At 35.1% G+C, this 20,326-nt stretch overlaps 1 protein-coding gene across 1 annotated transcript in view; it reads right to left on the reverse strand.

The window, feature by feature from the left end:
• Nucleotides 1-19,914, reverse strand: part of Bet3 (blocked early in transport 3) — a 67,669-nt gene extending 47,755 nt beyond the window's left edge. Inside the window, exon 1 of the mRNA XM_089108322.1 lies at nucleotides 19,815-19,914. Coding sequence (XP_088964448.1) covers nucleotides 19,815-19,856 — 42 coding nt within the window. The 5' untranslated portion in view covers nucleotides 19,857-19,914. The remainder of the gene's footprint in view (nucleotides 1-19,814) is intronic.
• Nucleotides 19,915-20,326: the final 412 nt, after the last annotated feature.

The raw sequence follows: 20,326 nt of genomic DNA on the forward strand, positions 1-20,326 counted from the left end.
GGCTCATTGTGGGTATAATGTATTATTTTTTTTGTTGTTGTTGTTGTTTAGACCAGGGCACTTTGTATTGAAGGAGTTGTCATAGGAGCTTTGAAAACGGCTCATTCGATTGAAAATACAAAGGGCTGATGCCCTTTTTAATAGTCGAAAGTGTTAGGATGGAAACAAAACCCCCTCCCACGCCCACACTCCCATTTGACTTTATGTTTAAAAACTAAATGTATCCATAAGATTAAATCAAAATGCACTGTGTTAATGCTAATTCCCAATAAGGCTTCTCAGCAGTATCTCAAGAATGACTGAGGGTATTATGTTCAAACTTTTGGAGCTGCTTCTGCTCTTAAAATTTAACCAAATCAAAATAGCGTAAGTGTATCCAAGCTATCAAAGAAAGTAAACAGATTTTTTTGCGAATGGTATCAAGTTTTCCATTTCAGGTCAACTAGAGGAAGTATGAAACTAAATTAAACACTACTATTTGTGTCCAGATTTTTAAGAGGGTGTATGTAGTCAAAAATTGATGAAAATTTTTCTCCAGCATACAAATAGCAGGCCAAACTATAAATTCTTAAAAAAATGAAAAGATTTAAAGTATTATTTTCTTTTTCTCTGAAAAGACTATGTCAATATAAAATGAACAGAAATTAATTAAAAAAAAACCTTTTTCAAAAAAAAAAGTTTCAAAGAAAAGTAAAGAACTGCATTAAACGAAAAATGAGCAAAAATCAAATCAAATAATCTACCAAGCGTGAAAGTACCACAAACCAGCATCGATAAGTAAATGAAACCTAAAACAAACAGAAATTACAATAAATAACCAAGTCAAACTCAAAACGAGCAGAAATTAACATAAGTTAGGCTCAAAACCCCTATGTCTTCCCAAGGCCAGAACATAATTTGCACTTTACTGAAAAAAAATAAATGTTTTTACTTTTATAACTTTAATAAATCAAATAATATTAACATTCTGATTACTAAATATAAGTATATGTATATTAAACTGACAATGGACATTCATTTGTATTTTTTTCAGTAAAGTGCAAATTATGTTCTGGCACTGGCCTTGGGAAGGCATAGGGGTTTTGAGCCCAACTTATGTTAATTTCTGCTCGTTTTCAGTTTGACTTGGTTATTTTATGTAATTTCTGTTCGTTTTGGGTTTCATTTATTCATTGATGCTGATTTGTGGTAAGTTTCACGCTTGGTAGATTATTTGATCTTATTTTTGCTCATTTTTTGTTCAATGGAGTTCTTTACTTTTTGTTGAAAAACTTATTTTGTGGAAAAAGTTTTTTTAATTAATCCTTGTAAAGGATACCCCTTTTCCTTTTAGATGAAAAATAAAATGAAGTGAGCCTAGGGCCTTCTCATAAGTAAAATGAAGTAATATTATAAAAAGGAATTTTTATTATTCCCAAGTAGTGTTGATGTTACCAAAGTTTAATTAGTTCATCCCTCTGTTGTTAGTTAAGTATATTTTTTACCTGCTCACTAGTTTTGGAAAGAAAGAAAGATGTAATATTCTAACTTATCTTTCTATTCTAATCACTTGGGTTTCTACAATCAGAGGCAACGCTGTAGCGTTGCCTATAGTAAAGGCCATACGGCTCCAATGTTTTATGTATTTATTATTTTTTCCAAGAGGCACTTCCTATGAAAGGGGTTGTCGTAGAAACTTCAAAGGGGGCTCATTCAATTGGAAATCGAGAGTTCTAGTGCCCTTTTTAATAGTCGAAAGTGATTGGAGGGCAACTAGCCCCCCCCCCCCCCGCACGCCCACAATTCCCCTAAACACATCCAATCAAAATTTTGAGATAGCCATTTTGTTCAGCATAGTTGATTTCCAGATAGAAAATATATTTTTGAGGAGGACACTCCCCCTAAAACCCCCAGGGCAAGGGTTTTAAGTTATGCCCTGGGGGCATATAAGGTTTTTATAGAAGGCGTCGTAGAAACTTCAAAACAGGCTCAATCGATTGGAAATTAAAGGGCTAGTGCCCTTTTTAATAGTCGAAAGTGATTGGAGTGTAACTAGCCCCCTCCCCCCCCCACGCCCATCATTTCCCCAAACACATCCAATCAAAATTTTGAAAGAGCCATTTTGTTCAGCGTAGTTGATTTCCAGATAGAAAATATATTTTTGAGAAGGACACTCCCCCACAACCCTCAGGGCAAGGGTTTTAAGTTATACCCTGGGGGCATACAAGGTTTTATAGAAGGCGTTGTCGTAGAAACTTCAAAAAAGGCTCATTCGATTGGAAATTCAAAAAGTTAGTGCCCTTTTTAATAGTCGAAAGGGAATGGAGGGCAACTAGCCCCCCCCCACGCCCATTATTCCCCAAACCACCACCAATCAAAATGTTGAGCTAGGCAGTTCGTTCAGCGTATTTGATTTCAAGATATAATATATATTTTTGAGGAGGACACTCCCCCAAAAGCCTCAGGGCAATGGTTTTAACTTATGCCCTGGGCAAGGGTTTTAACTTATGCCCTGGGGGCATATAAGATATTTATAGAAGGCGTTGTCGTAGAAACTTCAAAACAGGCTCATTCATTTGGAAATCGAGAGTTCTAGTGCCCTTTTTAATAGTCCAAAATGATTGGAGGGCACCTAGCCCCCCCCCACGCCCATCAGTCCCCCAAACACAGCCAATCAAAAGTTTGAGATAGTCATTTTGTTCAGCGTAGTTGATTTACAGATAGAAAATTATTTTTGAGGAGGATACTCCCACAAAACCCTCAGGGCAAGGGTTTTAAGTTATGCCCTGGGGACATATAAGGTTTTTATAGAAGGCGTTGTCGTAGAAACTTCAAAACATGTTCATTCGACTAGAAATTAAAGGGCTAGTGCCCTTTTTAATAGTCAAAAGTGATTGGAGTGTAACTGGCCCCCGCCCCCCCCACGCTCATCATTTCCCCAAACACATTCAATCAAACTTTTGAGATAGCCATTTTGTTCAGTGTGGTTGATTTCAAGATAGAAAACATATTTTTGAGGAGGACACTCCCCCACAACCCTTAAGGCAAGGGTTTAAGTTATGCCCTGGGGGCATATAAGGTTCTTATAGAAGGCGTTGTCGTAGAAACTTCAAAACAGGCTCATTCGATTGGAAATTAAAGGGCTAGGGCCCTTTTTAATGGTCGAAAATGATTGGAGGACAACTAGAACCCCCCGCGCCCAATATTTCCCCAAACACATCCAATCAAAATTCTGAGATAGCCATTTTATTCAGCGTAGTTGATTTCCCGGTAGGAAATATGTTTTTGAGGAGGAAACTCCCCCAGAATCTTCAGGGCAAGGGTTTTAAGATATGCCCTGGGGGCATATAATGTTTTATAGAGGGCATTGTCGTAGAAACTTCAAAAAATGTTCATTCGATTGGAAATTCAAAGGGATAGTGCCCTTTTTAATAGTCAAAAGTGATTGGAGGGCAAATAACCCCCCCCCCCCCTCCCTACGCCCATTATTCCCCTAGACACATCCAATCAAAATTTTGAGATAGTCATTTTTGTTCAGCGTAGTTGATTTCCAGATTGAAAATATATTTTTGAGGAGGACACTCCCCCACAACCCTCAGGGTAAAGGTTTTAAGTTACAGATATCTTTCAGTAGATCTTTTGACTCAAGGAGTTCAAATATAAGATGATAGATATCGATTTCTGTGCTCTGTGTACAGGTATAGTTGGCTAGGCTCTTGGCTGATAGTGAGATTTTGTGGTGTTTAAAGTATTTTAACAGTTTACAAAGCAAGGTATGTTGTGCAGACGTCAGCATATTACATTCAAATAGGCAATGGTCAATTGTTTCATTATTCATATTACAATGCCTGCAAAGAGGGGACAGGGGAGTTGAACCACTTGAATTAGAAAAATTATATGAGAATGCAAGGAAATTTACTCCATTTGTTCCAGAACGAATTCTATGATAAATTTTAGAAATATACTTATTTGGAAAGGGGGAAAGGATAGGATTAATCTTATTAAAATTAATATCTGATAGCCTCCATTGGTAAATATCTCTAATTGGGATTGGTCTCCCACTTGGCTGGTCAATATTTATAGCATTTTTTGCTATTTCATCAACCTGATGATTACCAATTATGTCAGGGCTAGGAATGTACTGAAAATAAGTTTTTATGCCACTTGAAGCAAGATTATCAATAATACTGAGACAATGATAAGTGTCAATGTCCAACTTATATTGAGGAGCTGAGGCAAGCAACTCAAGGCTTGATAGAGAGTGGGAATAGATGATAATATTGTTTGAATTTGCAATCAAAGGTTGGTTTTGCTTAAGGTGTTCTAATGCCATGATTATGGCATTCAACTCAGCAGACATTATAGATAAATTATTATATAATCTCTCGACCATTGCAATTTTCAGGTGAGGAAGGAAAACACCACTTGCAACCTTCTCATTCATTTTTGACCTATCAACACATATTTGGAAGAGGTTTTGATATGTAATTGTTTTAGGTTCTGCACATTTTTTCGTGACAAAAGCATTGGGGTTTAAATCTTTATCCCACTTTGAGAATTCAATATTTATTAGGGAACCTTACCAATTCCATGGAGAGGGGATCGGGGTAAAGTTGGAGTAATAGACTTTGCTGGTATGGGGAACTTCGTCTGAATAGTAGCATACTCATCTGCAATGCCTCTACACATGGCTGGATTTTTTTAACCAATTATGTAATGTGTGTGAGCTATTTGATTCAATTTTTGTAAGATGTTTTGTCAAGAGAAACCTACGTCTCTGCTTTATTGTTGTTAATCCACTCTCCATAAGCAGAAACTTGGTGCTTGTGGGTTTCCTAAGACCAAATATGAGATGTATTATATCATTTTGTGTTGTTTCAATTTTTTGCATATGGGTCTTTGCACATGCACCATAGATGATGAGCCCATAGTCAATATGGGGTCTTATATGTGATTTATAAAACTGGAGTAAGGTTTTCTCCTTACAGCCCCAGGGTGTGGAAAGAAGTCTTTTTAGTATATTTGTTTTTCTATACCTTTTTTTTATTGTGTTTGAGATGTGGAGGTGGAAATTAAGTTTTTGGTCAAGCATGAGACCTAGGTAATTAATATGATTATCTTCTGGAATAGTTGTTTTATTTAGAGTTAGTTTTGCATTAACATGGTTTCGCTTCTGGTGAAATTGGATTATTTTTGACTTGGTGGTTGCAATGGGTAAATATGAATGTTGAGAGAATTTTTCAAACTGGAAAAGTGACTTTTGCAGATTTGACTGTGCTATCTGAAAGGTGTTGCCAGATGACCATAGCACCAGATCATCAGCCTATTGTAGATTTGTGTGGGGTAGGTTCATGTCCCAGAGATATAGGGCAAATAGGAGGCAACTGAGGACTGCTCCCTGAGGTAGGCCTTTGGTTATTGTCTTTTGGGGTGAAGAGGCTGAACCAACACAAATGATGAAACTTCGCACTTCTGTGTAAAAAAAATGTTTTGCTAAGGAACTTGCCCTTCATCAATCTAAAATGCAGACACTTTATTCCGAGAAGGTCAGGAATTCACCTGATCTACTGTGGAAGCTATTACCTCGTACTATCTCCTCCACTTTGCCAGACCCAATCCGAGTGGATATCCGAGTGGATATCCCATTTTTCAAATGAATTTTCTGAGCCTGATCCTGTTTTAGAGTCACAATTTTGTGACGAGCTCTGCAAATTCATTGATGAATCTCCTGACCTTGGTTTTGTTGTTACTTGTGATGCTGTTATAAAAGCCATATCCCAACTTAAAAAGAAAGTGTCTTGTGGGATAGATAAGGTGAGCACTCTACACATCATTAATGGAAGTTATCTATTTTATCTATTGGTGCGTCACCTCAGCCTTCTCATGCAAATGATATTTGTTACAGGTATTGTTCCATCCTCGTTCTGCATTGGTGATCTGACTCTGATTGCCAAAAAAGGGAAATCTGAGCTGCAATGTTCCTCTTTCCGTCCCATCACTGTCTCTACTATGGCATGCAAACTTTTTGAGCTTCTTTTTCTTGATGAGTTAAGACAGAAACGTTACGTTCCTCCATATCAGTTCGGTTTTCAGGCTAATCTTGGCTGTTTTCATGCTCTTACAGCAGTTTTTACTGCCCTCGCCAATGCTGAATCTTTGGGAGAAAGTATGATCCTCGTTGGACATGACGTTAAACGTGCGTTCGATTCCTTAATTTATTCATCCATGGTTCTTCATATGGCAAGGCAAGGCGTAACCCCATCAGTTGTCCGTGTTCTCAGGGATTTATATAGGAATCTAAGAGTGTGTTTAAAACTTCCATCCTGTTTTCCCCTGCAGTTGGCTCTTCATCAATCCCTATATAATTGCATTAATTCTCGTGTGAGGCCAAACTCTTCGAATCCCTCGAATATGCCTGTGAATCCTCAGTACCCCATCCTCGTTAAGAAAGGGACTAGACAGGGAGCTATCACTTCCCCAACCCTGTTCAATAATAGTGTCCTGGAAGCTCAGGCAAAGTGTCTCCCTTCATGCATTCTTGGGAGAATCGATATGTCTCTTATTTGTTATGCTGATGACATCCTGAATCTCAGCCGTACAATCCAGCACATTGAGCAGAATTTCAAAATCCTCAAAGATGAACATTCAAAAATTAGTCTGTCTTTTAATCCTGAGAAATCCGAAGTAATCCTTTTCAATTGGCAAAACCCCTCTACTTCTCTTATAAATAAGGACGGTTCTCTTGTTAAACCCTCAAACCATATTACATACCTGGGCCTTCCAATTGGCACATCTATAGGCCACACACGTCATTTGCTGATTTCTCATGTTGAGTGTAAAATTAGCATTTCTTACACTGTAATTGTAAAAAGCAAACTACATTTCAACTGTTACCTTCTAGCATCCATTTACAATGCCACAGGCCTTCCACATCTGCTTTACATTGCTCCTTTCTGGAAATTCTTTACAGTTACAGATAAAAAGCACCTACAATCAATCTTCTTCAGATTTGCTAAATATCTTCTACATTTGCCCCCTTGGACAAGAAACCGTAAAAATATTCATTTGTATAAGCTAAATGACCCTAATATTAGCATTAATAAATCTCTATCCCGTTTTCAAAGTAAGTTTAATCATCCATGGTCACCAATTTGTCCACAATAGTTTTTTTGTATTAATGTAATACATGTAATGATTTTTTTTCTCTCTCTATTTTTTTTTGTCATTTTAGGGGTTATTCCGTATATGTACCTTTTTTTTGACAGGTATTAAATGATTAAGTGTTGGTATTGACAAATCTCTCTCTTGTTTTAAAGGAAATTTTTATCATCCTTTTGTTAGCATCATTGTTTGTATTAGTGTAATGGGGGGGTTTTTTTGTCATGTATTTGGATTTTCAGTGTGTTTTTGTGTCCTTCTTTTTCTTCTTTTTGTTTTCTTTAGTGATTACTCCGTCTATTGTACCTTTTGTACCTTTTTTTGATGGGCAATAAATGAATAATAATAATAACAATAATTTTAATTGACAATCATCCTATTGAATGCTGGGTTATCAATATTGATTAATGGATGTATTATTTCTAGAGATAAAATTGCCTGTTGACAAAAATCCCTGTAGCCTAATGATTTTCTATGGTAAATGTGAGAAAAAAAGAGCTGTTTATTGCAGTAACAGCAATGTAGTCTCATGGAGACAAACCTTTACTTTCTAGACTCAAATATTAAGTGTTCTTCTCAACATTTTCCTAAGGGAATTTAAAGGAAAAAGCAGACTTCTTAGTATCAGTTTATTTCTGGGCAAAAAAAATGTAAATAATGAAATCCCTAATATAAATCATAGAACAATTGTTCAAAATTTGTATATTTGGGGAAGTAAATTAAAGGTCAAACAATACTGAATTACTGGGTTGGTAGGTGGGCTCAGACAAGGGCTATAAACTGTGTATTTAAAAAATATTAAATGAATTCCAGATGAAAAAGAGAATATCACCAAGGAAGCTTAATTTATTTCTCTAGGCAATGCACAATTTTTGCTGATTCTTTACATCAAAAATGCTGAAGTCAAAATGTCAATTTACAAAAGGAAAATACTATTCCAGTTATCACTTACCTTTAATGGACTTGGACAATCTTTGAATTATAAAGTGAACAATTAGATATAGATCTATAGCTCAAATGATACACCAGGGAATGTTTTCGCTCAATTTTGACTTACAGTGTTTCCAAAATTTGTAATACTATTTCTTAAATTTTCAAATAAACAGCTTTTTATGGCTTAAATTCTGCTAACATTAGAGGTGGGCTATTGTTCTTCCCAAAACTTAGAGTTAAAAAAAAACACTAAAGAACCAAAATTAAGCTAGAATGGTTTTGATCAAATTTTAGAAATAAAAGAGCCTACCAATGCCCTATCAATTAGGGATAATTTTGCTTCCTCAATTATACCCTAGTTAAATAATCTTGATTCATCATTCAATGCTCCTTACAAATAGAGTAAGAATTACCATGGTAATCAGATCCTAATTACCTTTAATGGATCAGCTACAACCCTAGGCTATATATACTTGCCTTCTATGCAGTCTTATAAGACCTGGAAATCAGGGTTAACTTTGTTTACAGGACAGAAATTCAATAAAAAGAACATATCACTCAATGATCTCTCTAAACATGTCTTGTATCTCCCAGGAAACCCCAATAGAAAAGATATTAATCACTGCTGTTGAAATTAAGTTAATTGTATAATTAAGGTAACTGCTTAGTTCAAAAATTGTTAAATCAAGTTAATTTCAACTTATTGGTACACCTATGTTTAATGGACTCTTTAATATAGTGCTAGTTTGGTTAATGCTAATGAAATAAAATAGGATGAATATATAACAGTTTAGAAACAAATTTGGGCTATATATTTGCACATTAGGTGGGGGGGGGGGGGGTTGGTAAAGCATAGCATATATTATTACATAACCTAACCAAACCAAAGGTACCTTCCCCCCCCCCTAAATCCCAAAAAACAACAGTTTAAGGTAAATATTTACCAAATCATATTATTGAGTTAGGAATAAAGTGAATTACACCATTCAATGCCTTTTTTATGCTGATTACAAATATTATAATCATTTCTATTGGAAATGAATTTCAGCCCCCCCCTATATGTACAAATATATATTATGAATTGATATATATAGGGGGGGAGGGGGGGCTAAAATTCATTTCAGATAGAAATTATTGTTATATTTGTAATCAGCATAAAAAAAAGGCATTGAATGGTATATTCACTTTAGTTGTTACTCAATAATATGATTTGGTAAATATTTACCCAGTTTAAATATTATATACACTATGAAAAACGCACTATACATTGTATTACTCTATAGCGGCATCTTGAATTATCCTGTCAAAAACAGGTATTTTGTGACTGGTTTCCATTTCAGTATATAAAAGAGCCCATTTAACATAGGAGTACCAACTTATTTTCAATTAAGGGATATGCAGGCCAGGATTTATGCATAGGCCCAGACCTAGGGGTGCAAAAAAAAATGCTGAGCAATTTTTTTTTCTTAACAAAACTGGAATAACATGATTCATTGTCAAAGTGCACTCTACAGCTGTGTTGCCTATCCACAGAAAGGTGATTTTAAAACAACCTAGGAATTCCATAGCTGATTATAAACTGTCAGATGTCTCCCAAGAATGGCAGCTGAGAGCTTCCTCTCTTTTGCATTACTTCTGGCTCATGACTCATCAGTTGCCTTCTGTCCAGGGTTTCCATTACCTCAAAATTTTGGGGGGTTTCCCTGTAAATTTCTGTGTCTACCCCCATGGGCACCCATAAGCTGAATTCCAGGGGGGGCAAACCTCGTCTAATTGGCACTTTTAATGCTATATAATAGAAATCTCAGAAAAAAAAATATAAAAACAAGGCAGCATCATTCAACCAGGGGGGAGGGGGCAGGAGCCCCCCTGCCCCCCCCCATATGGGTGCCCATGTCTACCCCCCCCCCCAAACAAAAAAATTGCTTGGGCCTAGAGGTACCAACACACTTGGGGCTAGGCACACTAAATTTTAAAATCCAGCACTGGGACACCTAAGGATAACCTTAGGATAACACCTAAGTCAAGACAAAAAATAGCCTAACACCTAAAATTTTTGAACATGCATTGGTAAAATTCTAGTTTGATGGTTATGCAGAAGAAAACATCTCAATAAAATAAAAGTAGGACCCATAGATGTCTTGTTTTATGTGCTTTTACTTTAGGGGTGGACCACTTCAAAGGATATACACTAGGCCTAATAAAATGGAGTTGTATCATTAGATTCCTTTTTTGTGCTCTTTCTAATTATCATGGGTATTTCCCTGGAAATACATTGAAAGCCCCCCTGATAGTCCTCATCTATGGTCTTAATATATTTATTTAGCCTATCAATTGAATCATATGATACATCAAAAGCTCATAAGATTTTTCATAGGTTCAATGCTTTAAAAAAGTTGACAATAATGGAAGTACCCATGATAATCTGACTAATAAAATCAAAGTTGTTTGCAACTAAATTGATCATTATGTTTGGAAGGGGCATGAAAAAAAAAAATCAAGCTGTGTGTTTACCTTGCCATAGTGTTAGTTAGGCATAGACCTATGGAATCTAGTATAGGCCTAGGTAAAATTCTACTTTAGTTACTTTTGGCTATCTTAGAAAGGAGTTGGGTTAGGAAAATGAAACTTTCAGGGATGGATGTACATGCTGAGGTATGTCCTGGGAAGGTACTTTAAAGTACCTAGGCTACCTCCACTCATCCTCCCTCTATAGGCTATAATGGTAAATAACTGCACATTACTAGTTTTTTTTAACTCATATTTCATCCTATATTACTATCATAATTATAAATCACTGCTTACCTTACACAACTTTGCTTTTAACCTTGTTCATTAAAATATATTCCAAAATTCTATTTAAATCCTAAGCCATTTAATTTTCAACCCATGCTGACTTTCTTTATGGTATATCAAGCCAGGTTTGTTGTGATGTCACACTTGCCTTATCAGATACCCTTACCCTTAAGGGTAGCAGGCACATGCCAAACAACTCTGTTGATAAGACCATTTAAACCGTATTAATTAGGCAAAGGATTTAACAAGAGAGATCATTAAAAATAACCTAATCTTTTTTAGAGGACAAATTATGTCATAGGAAGATGTTTTTGAAATTCTCCTTCCACCTAAACTTATAAGTTTCTAAAATTAGACTTTAGAAGCTTTTAAAATATTTCTAAAGTACTAAAAGATAGAGTACTAAAAACATCAGAATCGACTTCAGAGGACACCTTATATCACGGGACGAGGTTTTTGAAATCACCCTTCCCCCCAAACTCAAAATTTTCTAAAATTCTACTTTAGAAGCTTTTAAAATATTTCTAAATACTAAAAGATAGAGTACTAAAAATATCAGAATTGACTTCAGAGGACACATTATATCACAGGACGATTTTTGTTAAATCCCCCCTCCCCCCCATCGCAAAATGTTTCAACATTATACTTTATAAGCTTTTAAAATATTTTAAATATTTCTAAAACGTTACGACATAGAGCGCTACAGACATCAGAATCAACTTTAGAGGACAATTTATGTCATGGGAAGATGTTTTTGAAATCTCCCTTCCCCCCAAACTCAAAATTTTCAAAAATTCAACTTTAGAAGCTTTTTAAATATTTATAAAGTGCTAAGACATAGAGTTCTAAAAAAAACATCAGAATCGACTTCAGAGGACACGTTATATCACGGGAAGAGGTTTTTAAAATCCCCCTTCCCCCCAATCTCAAAATTTTCTAAAATTCTGCTTTAGGAGCTTTTTAAATATTTCTAAAGCACTAAGACATAGAGTGCTATAAACATCAGAATCGACTTCAGAGGACACATTATATCATGGGAAGAGGCTTTTAAAATCCCCCTTCTCCCCAAACTCAAAATTTTCTAAAATTCTACTTTAGGAGCTTTTTAAATATTTCTAAATCACTAAGACATAGAATGCTACGTGAAGAGGTTTTGAAAATCCTCCTTCCCCCAAAACTCAAAATTTTCCAAAATTCTACTTTAGAAGGTTTTTTAACTATTTCTAAAGCGCTAAGAAATAGAGCGCTACAAATATCTGATTCGACTTCAGAGGAAAAATTATGTTATGGGAAGATGTTTTTGAAATCCCCCTTCCCCCAAACTCAAAATTTTCCAAAATTTTACTTTCGAAGTTTTTTTCAATATTTCTAAAGCGCTAAGACATAGAGCGCTAAAAACATCAGAATCAACTTCAGAGGACAAATTATGTTACGGGAAGATATTTTTTAAATCCCCCTTCCCCCCAAACTAAAAATTTTCCAAAATTTTACTTTAGAAGCTTTTTTAAATATTTCTAAAGCGCTAAGACATAGAGCGCTACAAATATCAGAATCGACTTAGGAGGAAAAATTATGTTATGGGAAGATGTTTTTGAAATCCCCCTTCCCCCAAACTCAAAATTTTCCAAAATTTTACTTTCGAAGTTTTTTTCAATAGTTCTAAAGCGCTAAGACATAGAGTGCTACAAACATCAGAATCAACTTTAGAGGATAAATTATGTTACGGGAAGATGTTTTTGAAATCCCCCTTCCCCCCAAACTCAAAATTTTCCAAAATTCTATTTAGAAGCTTTTAAAATATTTCTAAAGCACTAATAGATAGAGTGCTAAAAACATCAGAATCGACTTCAGAGGACACGTTATTTCACGGGAAGAGGTTTTGAAAATCCCCCGTCCCCCAAAACTAAAAATTTTCAAAAATTATACTTTAGAAACTTTTTTCAATATTTCTAAAGCGCTAAAGCCTAGAGCGCTCCAAACATCAGAATCAACTTTAGAGGATAAATTATGTTATGGGAAGATATTTTTGAAATCCCCCTTCCCCCCAAACGCAAAATTTTGAAAAATTCTACTTTAGAAGCTTTTAAAATATTTCTAAAGCACTAATAGATAGAGTGCTAAAAACATCAGATTCGATTTCAGAGGACGCGTCATATCACGGGAAGAGGTTTTGAAAATCCCCCTTACCCCCAAACTCAAAAATTTCCAAAATTCTACTTTAGAAGCTTTTAAAATATTTCTAAAGCACTAATAGACTTAGGGCTAAAAATATCAGAATCAACTTCGGAGGACACGTTATATCACGGGGAGATTTTTTTTAAATCCCCCTTCCCCCAAACTCAAAATTTTACTTTCAAAGCTTTTTTCAATAGAGGTATAAATATCATGATTATGGGAAGATATTTTTGAAATCCCCCTTCCCCCCAAACTCAAAATTTTCCAAAATTCTATTTTAGAAGCTTTTAAAATATTTCTAAAGCACTAATAGATAAAGTGCTAAAAACGTCAGAATCAACTTCAAAGGACACGTTATATCACGGGAAGAGGTTTTGAAAATCCTCCTTCCCCCCAAACTCAAAATTTTCCAAAATTCTACTTTAGAAGCTTTTTTAAATATTTCTAAAGCACTAAGACATAGAGCGCTGCAAATATCGGAATCGACTTCAGAGGAAAAATTATGTTATGGGAAGATGTTTTTGAAATCCCCCTTCCCCCAAACTCAAAATTTTCCAAAATTTTACTTTCGAAGCTTTTTTCAATAGTTCTAAAGCGCTAAGACATAGAGCACTACAAACATCAGAATCAAATTTAGAGGATAAATTATGTTATGGGAAGATGTGTTTGAAATCCCCCTTCCCCCAAACTCAAAATTTTCCAAAATTTTAATTTTAAAGCTTTTTTAAATATTTACAAAGAGCTAAGACATAGAGCGCTACAAACATCAGAATCAACTTTAGAGGATAAATTATGTTACGGGAAGATGTTTTGGAATCCCCTTTCCCCCAAACTCAAAATTTTCCAAAATTCTACTATAGAAGCTTTTAAAATATTTCTAAAACACTAATAGATAGAGTGCTAAAAACATCAGAATAGACTTCAGAGGACATGCTATATCACGGGAAGAGGTTTTGAAAATCCCCCTTACCCCCAAACTCAAAATTTATAAATAACCCACTACTATGCACGAAAGAAGTTAAGTTTTGTTACTGCTAATGAAATAAAATAAAATAGGATGAAAATATAATAGTTTAGAAACAAATTTGGGCTGTATATTTGCACATTAGGGGGTGGGGGGTAAATCATAGCATATATTAAATACGTAACCTAACCCAGGTACCTTTTTCCCTCCCTAAACCCAAAAAAACACCAGTTTAAATATTGTAAACGCAATAAGAAATCACGTCTGGTTTCCTTGTACAGTCTATAGCGGTGGGTTATTTATAATGCACAAGTACCGAATAACCTATATTCGTTTTGATTATTTTTTTGGAAACTCCTTAACATTTTGAGTTGGGTAACCACATAAAACATATTCAAATAGCTTAATCCTACAATGTTGAAAAATTTTGCTTTTCTTTTTTACATCCGCTATTTAAAATATGTAAAAAATGTTGGAACTTATATAGAAATTTTCTTTTGAGGGTGCAATGGTTAGCTGAAAGGAGATTTGATAGCGGGAGGTGGGGGAGGGTGGGGGCAGTGGTCAGCAACCTGCTCGCGGTGCCCCTGCTGATAAATTGCCTGTCTAACAAATTTGTCTGAGTTTCGTAAAAGGGGGAAACAACCCCTAAAAGTAAAACATTTTAATAAAACTCATACCATCAAATTTGTGGTACTTGGCGAATACCCGCCGGAAAATACCTCCCCGCGGAAAATGCCCCCCCCCCACGGGAAATACCCTCACGGAAAATCCCCCCTCCCCCCCAAAAAAAAAACCCGTGGAAAAAAAGGCTTTTCAAATTATCAACCATATTTTAGAGTATGAAGGGGGAATGGGAAGAATGGTAAGGGGGATTTATAAAACTTTGAATGAACCTTTAAAAATTTGTGAGTTATAGCAATGGAAAACAAATTTGGGCTATATATTTGCGCATTAGGGGGGGGGGGGTAAATCATAGCATACATTAACTACGTAACCTAACTCAGACAAATTTGTTAGAAAGGCAATTTATCAACCGAATTTAGAGTATTATTCTGGTGCAACACGTTGCAACGAAATGGTCAGCTTAGATTAGTATAAGCAGGGGCACCGCGACCAGGTTGCTGACCACCGCCCTCGCCCACCCCCACCACCGGCTATCAAATCTCCGTTCAGCTAACCATTGCACCCACGTAAGAAAATTTTTATAATTTGTCCTCTGAAGTCGATTCCGATATTTGGAGCGCTCTATGTCTTAGCGCTTTAGAAATATTTGAAACCGCTTCTAAAATAAAATTTTGGAAAATTTTGAGTTTGGGGCAAAGGAGGATTTAAAACACATCTTCCCATGACATAACTTGTCTTCTAAAGTCAATTCTGTTGTTTGTAGCGCTCTATCTATTAGTGCTTTAGAAATATTTTAAAAGCTTCTAAAGTAGAATTTTGTAAAATTTTGAGTTTGGGGGAAAGGGGGATTTTCAAAACCTCATCCCGTGATATAACGTGTCCTCTGAAGTCAATTCTGATGTTTGTAGCACTCTATCTATTAGTGCTTTAGAAATATTTTAAAAGCTTCTAAAGTAGAATTTTGGAAAATTTTGAGTTTGGGGTGAAGGGGGATTTCAAAACATCTTCCCATAACATAATTTATCCTCTAAATTTGATTCTGATGTTTTTCGCGCTCTATGTCTTAGCGCTTTAGAAATATTTAAAAAAAACTTTGAAAGTAAAATTTTGGAAAATTTTGAGTTTGGGGGAAGGGGGATTTCAAAAAAATCTTCCCATAACAAAATTTGTCCTCTCAATCTGATTCTGATGTTTTTAGCGCTCTATGTCTTAGCGCTTTAGAAATATTTAAAAAAGCTTCTAAAATAAAATTTTGGAAAATTTTGAGTTTGGGGCAAAGGAGGATTCCAAAACACATCTTCCCATGACATAACTTGTCCTCTTAAGTCGATTCTGATGTTTGTAGCGCTCTATCTATTAGTGCTTTATAAATATATTAAAAGCTTCTAAAATAGAATTTTGGAAAATTTTGAGTTCGGGGGGAAGGGGGATTTCAAAAACTCTTACCGTGATATAACGTGTCCTCTGAAGTCGATTCTGATGTTTTAGCCCTGTATCTATTAGTGCTTTATAAATATTTTAAAAGCTTCTAAAGTAGAATATTGGAAAATTTTGAGTTTGGGGGTAAGGGGGGTTCTCAAAACCTCTTCCCTTGATATGAAGCATCCTCTAAAGTAGAATCTAATGTTTTTAGCACTCTATCTATTAGTGCTTTAGAATTATTTTAAAAGCTTCTAAAGTAGAATTTTGGAAAATTTTGAGTTCAGGGGGAAGGGGGATTTCAAAAACATCTTCCCATAACATAATTTATCCTCTAAAGTTGATTCTGATTTTTGTAGTGCTCTATGCCTTAGCTCTTTATAAATACTGAAAAAAGTTTTTAAAGTAGAATTTTGGAAAATTTTGATTTTTGGGGGAAGGGGGATTTTAGAAACAACGTCCCGTGATATAACGGGTCCTCTAAAGTCGATTATTATGTTTTAGCACTCTATCTCTTAGTGCTTTAGAAATATTTTAAAAGATTCTAAAGTTGAATTTTGGAGAATTTTGAGTTTGGGGGGAAGGGGATTTCAAAAATATCTTCCCATAACATAATTTATCCTCTAAAGTTGATTCTGATATTTGTAGCGCTCTATGTCTTGGCACTTTAGCAATATTTAAAAAGCTTCTAAAGTAGAATTTTAGAAATTTTTGAGATTAGGGTGAAGGGGGATTTTCAAAACCTCTTCCTTTGATATAATGTGGCCTCTGAAGTGATTCTGATGTTTTAGCACTCTATCTATTATTGTTTTAAAAATATTTAAAAATCTTCTAAAGTGTAATTTTTGAGTATTTTGAGTTTGGGGGGAAGGGGGATTTCAAAAACATCTTATCAAAACATGATTTATCCTCTAAAGTTGTTTCTGATTGTTGTTGTACTCGATGTCTTAGCGCTTCAGAAATATTTAAAAAGCTTCTAAAGTAGAATTTTGGAATATTTTTTGTTTGGGGTTATGGGAGATTTTCAAAACCTCGTCCCATGATATAAAGCGTCCTCTGAAGTCGATTCTAATGTTTTTTGCACTCTATCTATTAGTGCTTTAGAAATATTTTAAAAGCTTCTAAAGTAGAATTTTGGAAAATTTTGAGTTCAGGGGGAAGGGGAATTTCAAAAACATCTTCCCATAACATAATTTATCCTCTAAAGTTGATTCTGATGTTTGTAGCGCTCTATGTCTTAGCGCTTTAGAAATATTTAAAAAAGCTTCTAAAGTAAAATTTTGGAAAATTTTGAGTTTGGGGGGAAGGGGGATTTTTAAAACCTCTTCCCGTGATATAAAGTGTCCTCTGAAGTCGATTCTGATGTTTTAGCACTCTATCTATTAGTGCTTTAGAAATATTTTAAAAGCTTCTAAAGTAGAATTTTTGAAAATTTTGAGTTTGGGGGGAAGGGGGATTACAAAAATTTCTTCCCATGATATGAAGTGTCCTCTGAAGTTGATTACGACGTTGTAGCACTCTAGTTCTTAGTGACTTAGACATATTTAAAAAAGCGTAATAAGTAGAATTTTGGATAATTTTGAGTTTGGGGGGAAGGATGGTTTTAAAAAAATTTTCCTATGATATAACATGTCCTCTGAAGTCGATTCTGAGGTTTTTAGCGCTCTATGTATTAGTGCTTTAGAAATATTTTAAAAGCTTCTAAAGAAGAATTTTGGAAAATTTTGAGTTTGGGAGGAAGGGGGGTGTCAAAAATATCTTACCTTTAAATAAGTTATCCTCTAAAGTGGATTCTGAGGTTTGTAGCGCTCTATGCATTAGCGCTTTATAATTATTAAAAAAAGCTTCTAAAGTAGAATTTTGGAAAATTTTGATTTTGGGGGGACGGGGGATTGAAAAAACATCTTCCCTTGATATAACTTGTACTCTGAAGTCGATTCTGATGTTTTTCGCACTCTATCTATTAGTGCTTTAGAAATATTTAAAAAGCTTCTAAAGTAGAATTTTGGAAAATTTTGAGTTTGGGGGGAAGGGGGATTTCAAAAACATCTTCCCATAACATAATTTATCCTCTAAAGTTGATTCTGATGTTTGTAGCGCTCTATGTCTTAGCGCTTTAGAACTATTGCAAAAAGCTTCGAAAGCAAAATTTTGGAAAATTTTGAGTTTGGAGGAAGGAGGATTCCAAAAACATCTTCCCATAACATAATTTTTCCTCTGAAGTCGATTCCGATATTTGTAGTGCTCTATGTCTTAGCGCTTTAGAAATATTTAAAAAACCTTCTAAAGTAGAATTTTGGAAAATTTTGAGTTTGGGGGGAAGGAGGATTTTCAAAACCTCTTCCCGTAGCACTCTATGTTTTAGCGCTTTATAAATATTTAAAAAGCTCCTAAAGTAGAATTTTAGAAAATTTTGAGTTTGGGGAGAAGGAGGATTTTAAAAGCCTCTTCCCATGATATAACGTGTCCTCTGAAGTCGATTCTGATGTTTTTAGCACTCTATGTCTTAGTGCTTTAGAAATATTTAAAAATCTCCTAAAGCAGAATTTTAGAAAATTTTGAGATTGGGGGGAAGGGGGATTTAAAAAACATCTTCCCGTGATATAACGTGTCCTGTGAAGTCGATTCTGATGTTTTTTAGCACTCTATGTCTTAGCACTTTAGAAATATTTAAAAAGCTTCTAAAGTTGAATTTTGGAAAATTTTGAGATTGGGGGGAAGGGAGATTTAAAAAACCTCTTCCCGTGATATAACGTGTCCTCTGAAGTCGATTCTGATGTTTGTAGTACTCTATCTTTTAGTACTTAGAAATATTTTAAAAGCTTATAAAGTAGAATTTTAGAAAATTTTGAGTTTGGGGGGAAGGGTGATTTCAAAAACCTCTTCCCGTGATATAAGGTGTCCTCTGAAGTCGATTCTGATGTTTTTAGTACTCTATCTTTTAGTACTTTAGAAATATTTTAAAAGCTTCTAAAGTAGAATTTTAGAAACTTTTAAGTTCGGGTGGAAGGGGAATTTCTAAAACATCTTCCCATGACATAATTTTTCCTCTAAGAAAGATTAGGTTATTTTTACTGATCTCTCTTGTGAAATCCTTTCCCCAATTAATACAGTTTAAATGGTCTTATCAACAGAGTTGTTTGGCATGTGCCTGCTACCCTTAAGGGTAAGGGTGTCTGATAAGGCAAGTGTGACATCACAACAAATCTGGTTTCATATACCATAAAGAAAGTCAGCATGGGTTGAAAATTAAATAGCTTAGGATTTAAATAGGATTTTGGAATATATTTTAATGAACAAGGTTAAAAGCAGAAGTTGTGTAAGGTAAGCAGTGATTTATATTTATGATAGTAATATAGGATGAAATATGAGTTAAAAACAACTAGTAATGTGCAGTAATTTACCATTATATAGAGGGGGGATGAGTGGAGGTAGGTACTTCAAAGTACCTTCCCGGGACAAACCTTAGCATGTACATCCATCCCTGAAAGTTTCATTTTCCTAACCCAACTCCTTTCCAAGATAGCCAAAAGTAACTAAAGTAGAATTTTACCTAGGCCTATTTAACAAGTTGTATTCAATTAACTCAACTGACTTTTAGGATAGCAATATGCCCTTAAACTAGAATTTCACCATAGTCTGAGCTAAAACTTGCACATTAGAGAATGATTTGGATTTAGTAGGTAACCTAAAGTTTATCTTCAAATTCTATAGTGTGGTCAGCCACTCAACCCAGCTTTCCACACACATTAGGCTAACTTACCACTTTCTTAGGATCAGTAATCCTTCCACCAGCCTTCGACATGTTGATGAATTTTGAATTCTTTACCGAGAATTTGCGTTTTGCGTTGCCCAGTTTTGTTATCGGGCTTTTTTCTTCAAGCTCCGTTGAAGAACAAACCCAAATAAGCCAAATCATTTTCCACAAATTAATCAGGGCAATAAGTCAAAGAAAAAAAATCAAAGAAATCAACAGTCTATTTGGTACCACTAAGCGGCGTTCACAAGCGTGTCTAGCTAGAATCCCATGTCTAGACACGTGTCTAGCCAGAATTCAATGTCTAGGCAACGACCGTTCACAAGTAAAATTCGGCGCTTAGCTAGACACGCTAGACAAGGCGCTTGGCTAGACATTGGGTTCTACCTCGTAGGATCTAGAACTCAATGTCTAGGATTTTCGGTTACAGCTAATCAGAATGTGTCAAGTTCCACTATTTTCATCATTTTTGTTTACATTTTTAAACTAAAATCTAATTTTTGTTTTCTCATTAATTG

Source organism: Artemia sp. Qi Xiang Cuo, chromosome 2 (assembly GCF_049724085.1).
Source record: "Artemia sp. Qi Xiang Cuo chromosome 2, ASM4972408v1, whole genome shotgun sequence".
NCBI classification, from domain to species: domain Eukaryota; kingdom Metazoa; phylum Arthropoda; class Branchiopoda; order Anostraca; family Artemiidae; genus Artemia; species Artemia sp. Qi Xiang Cuo.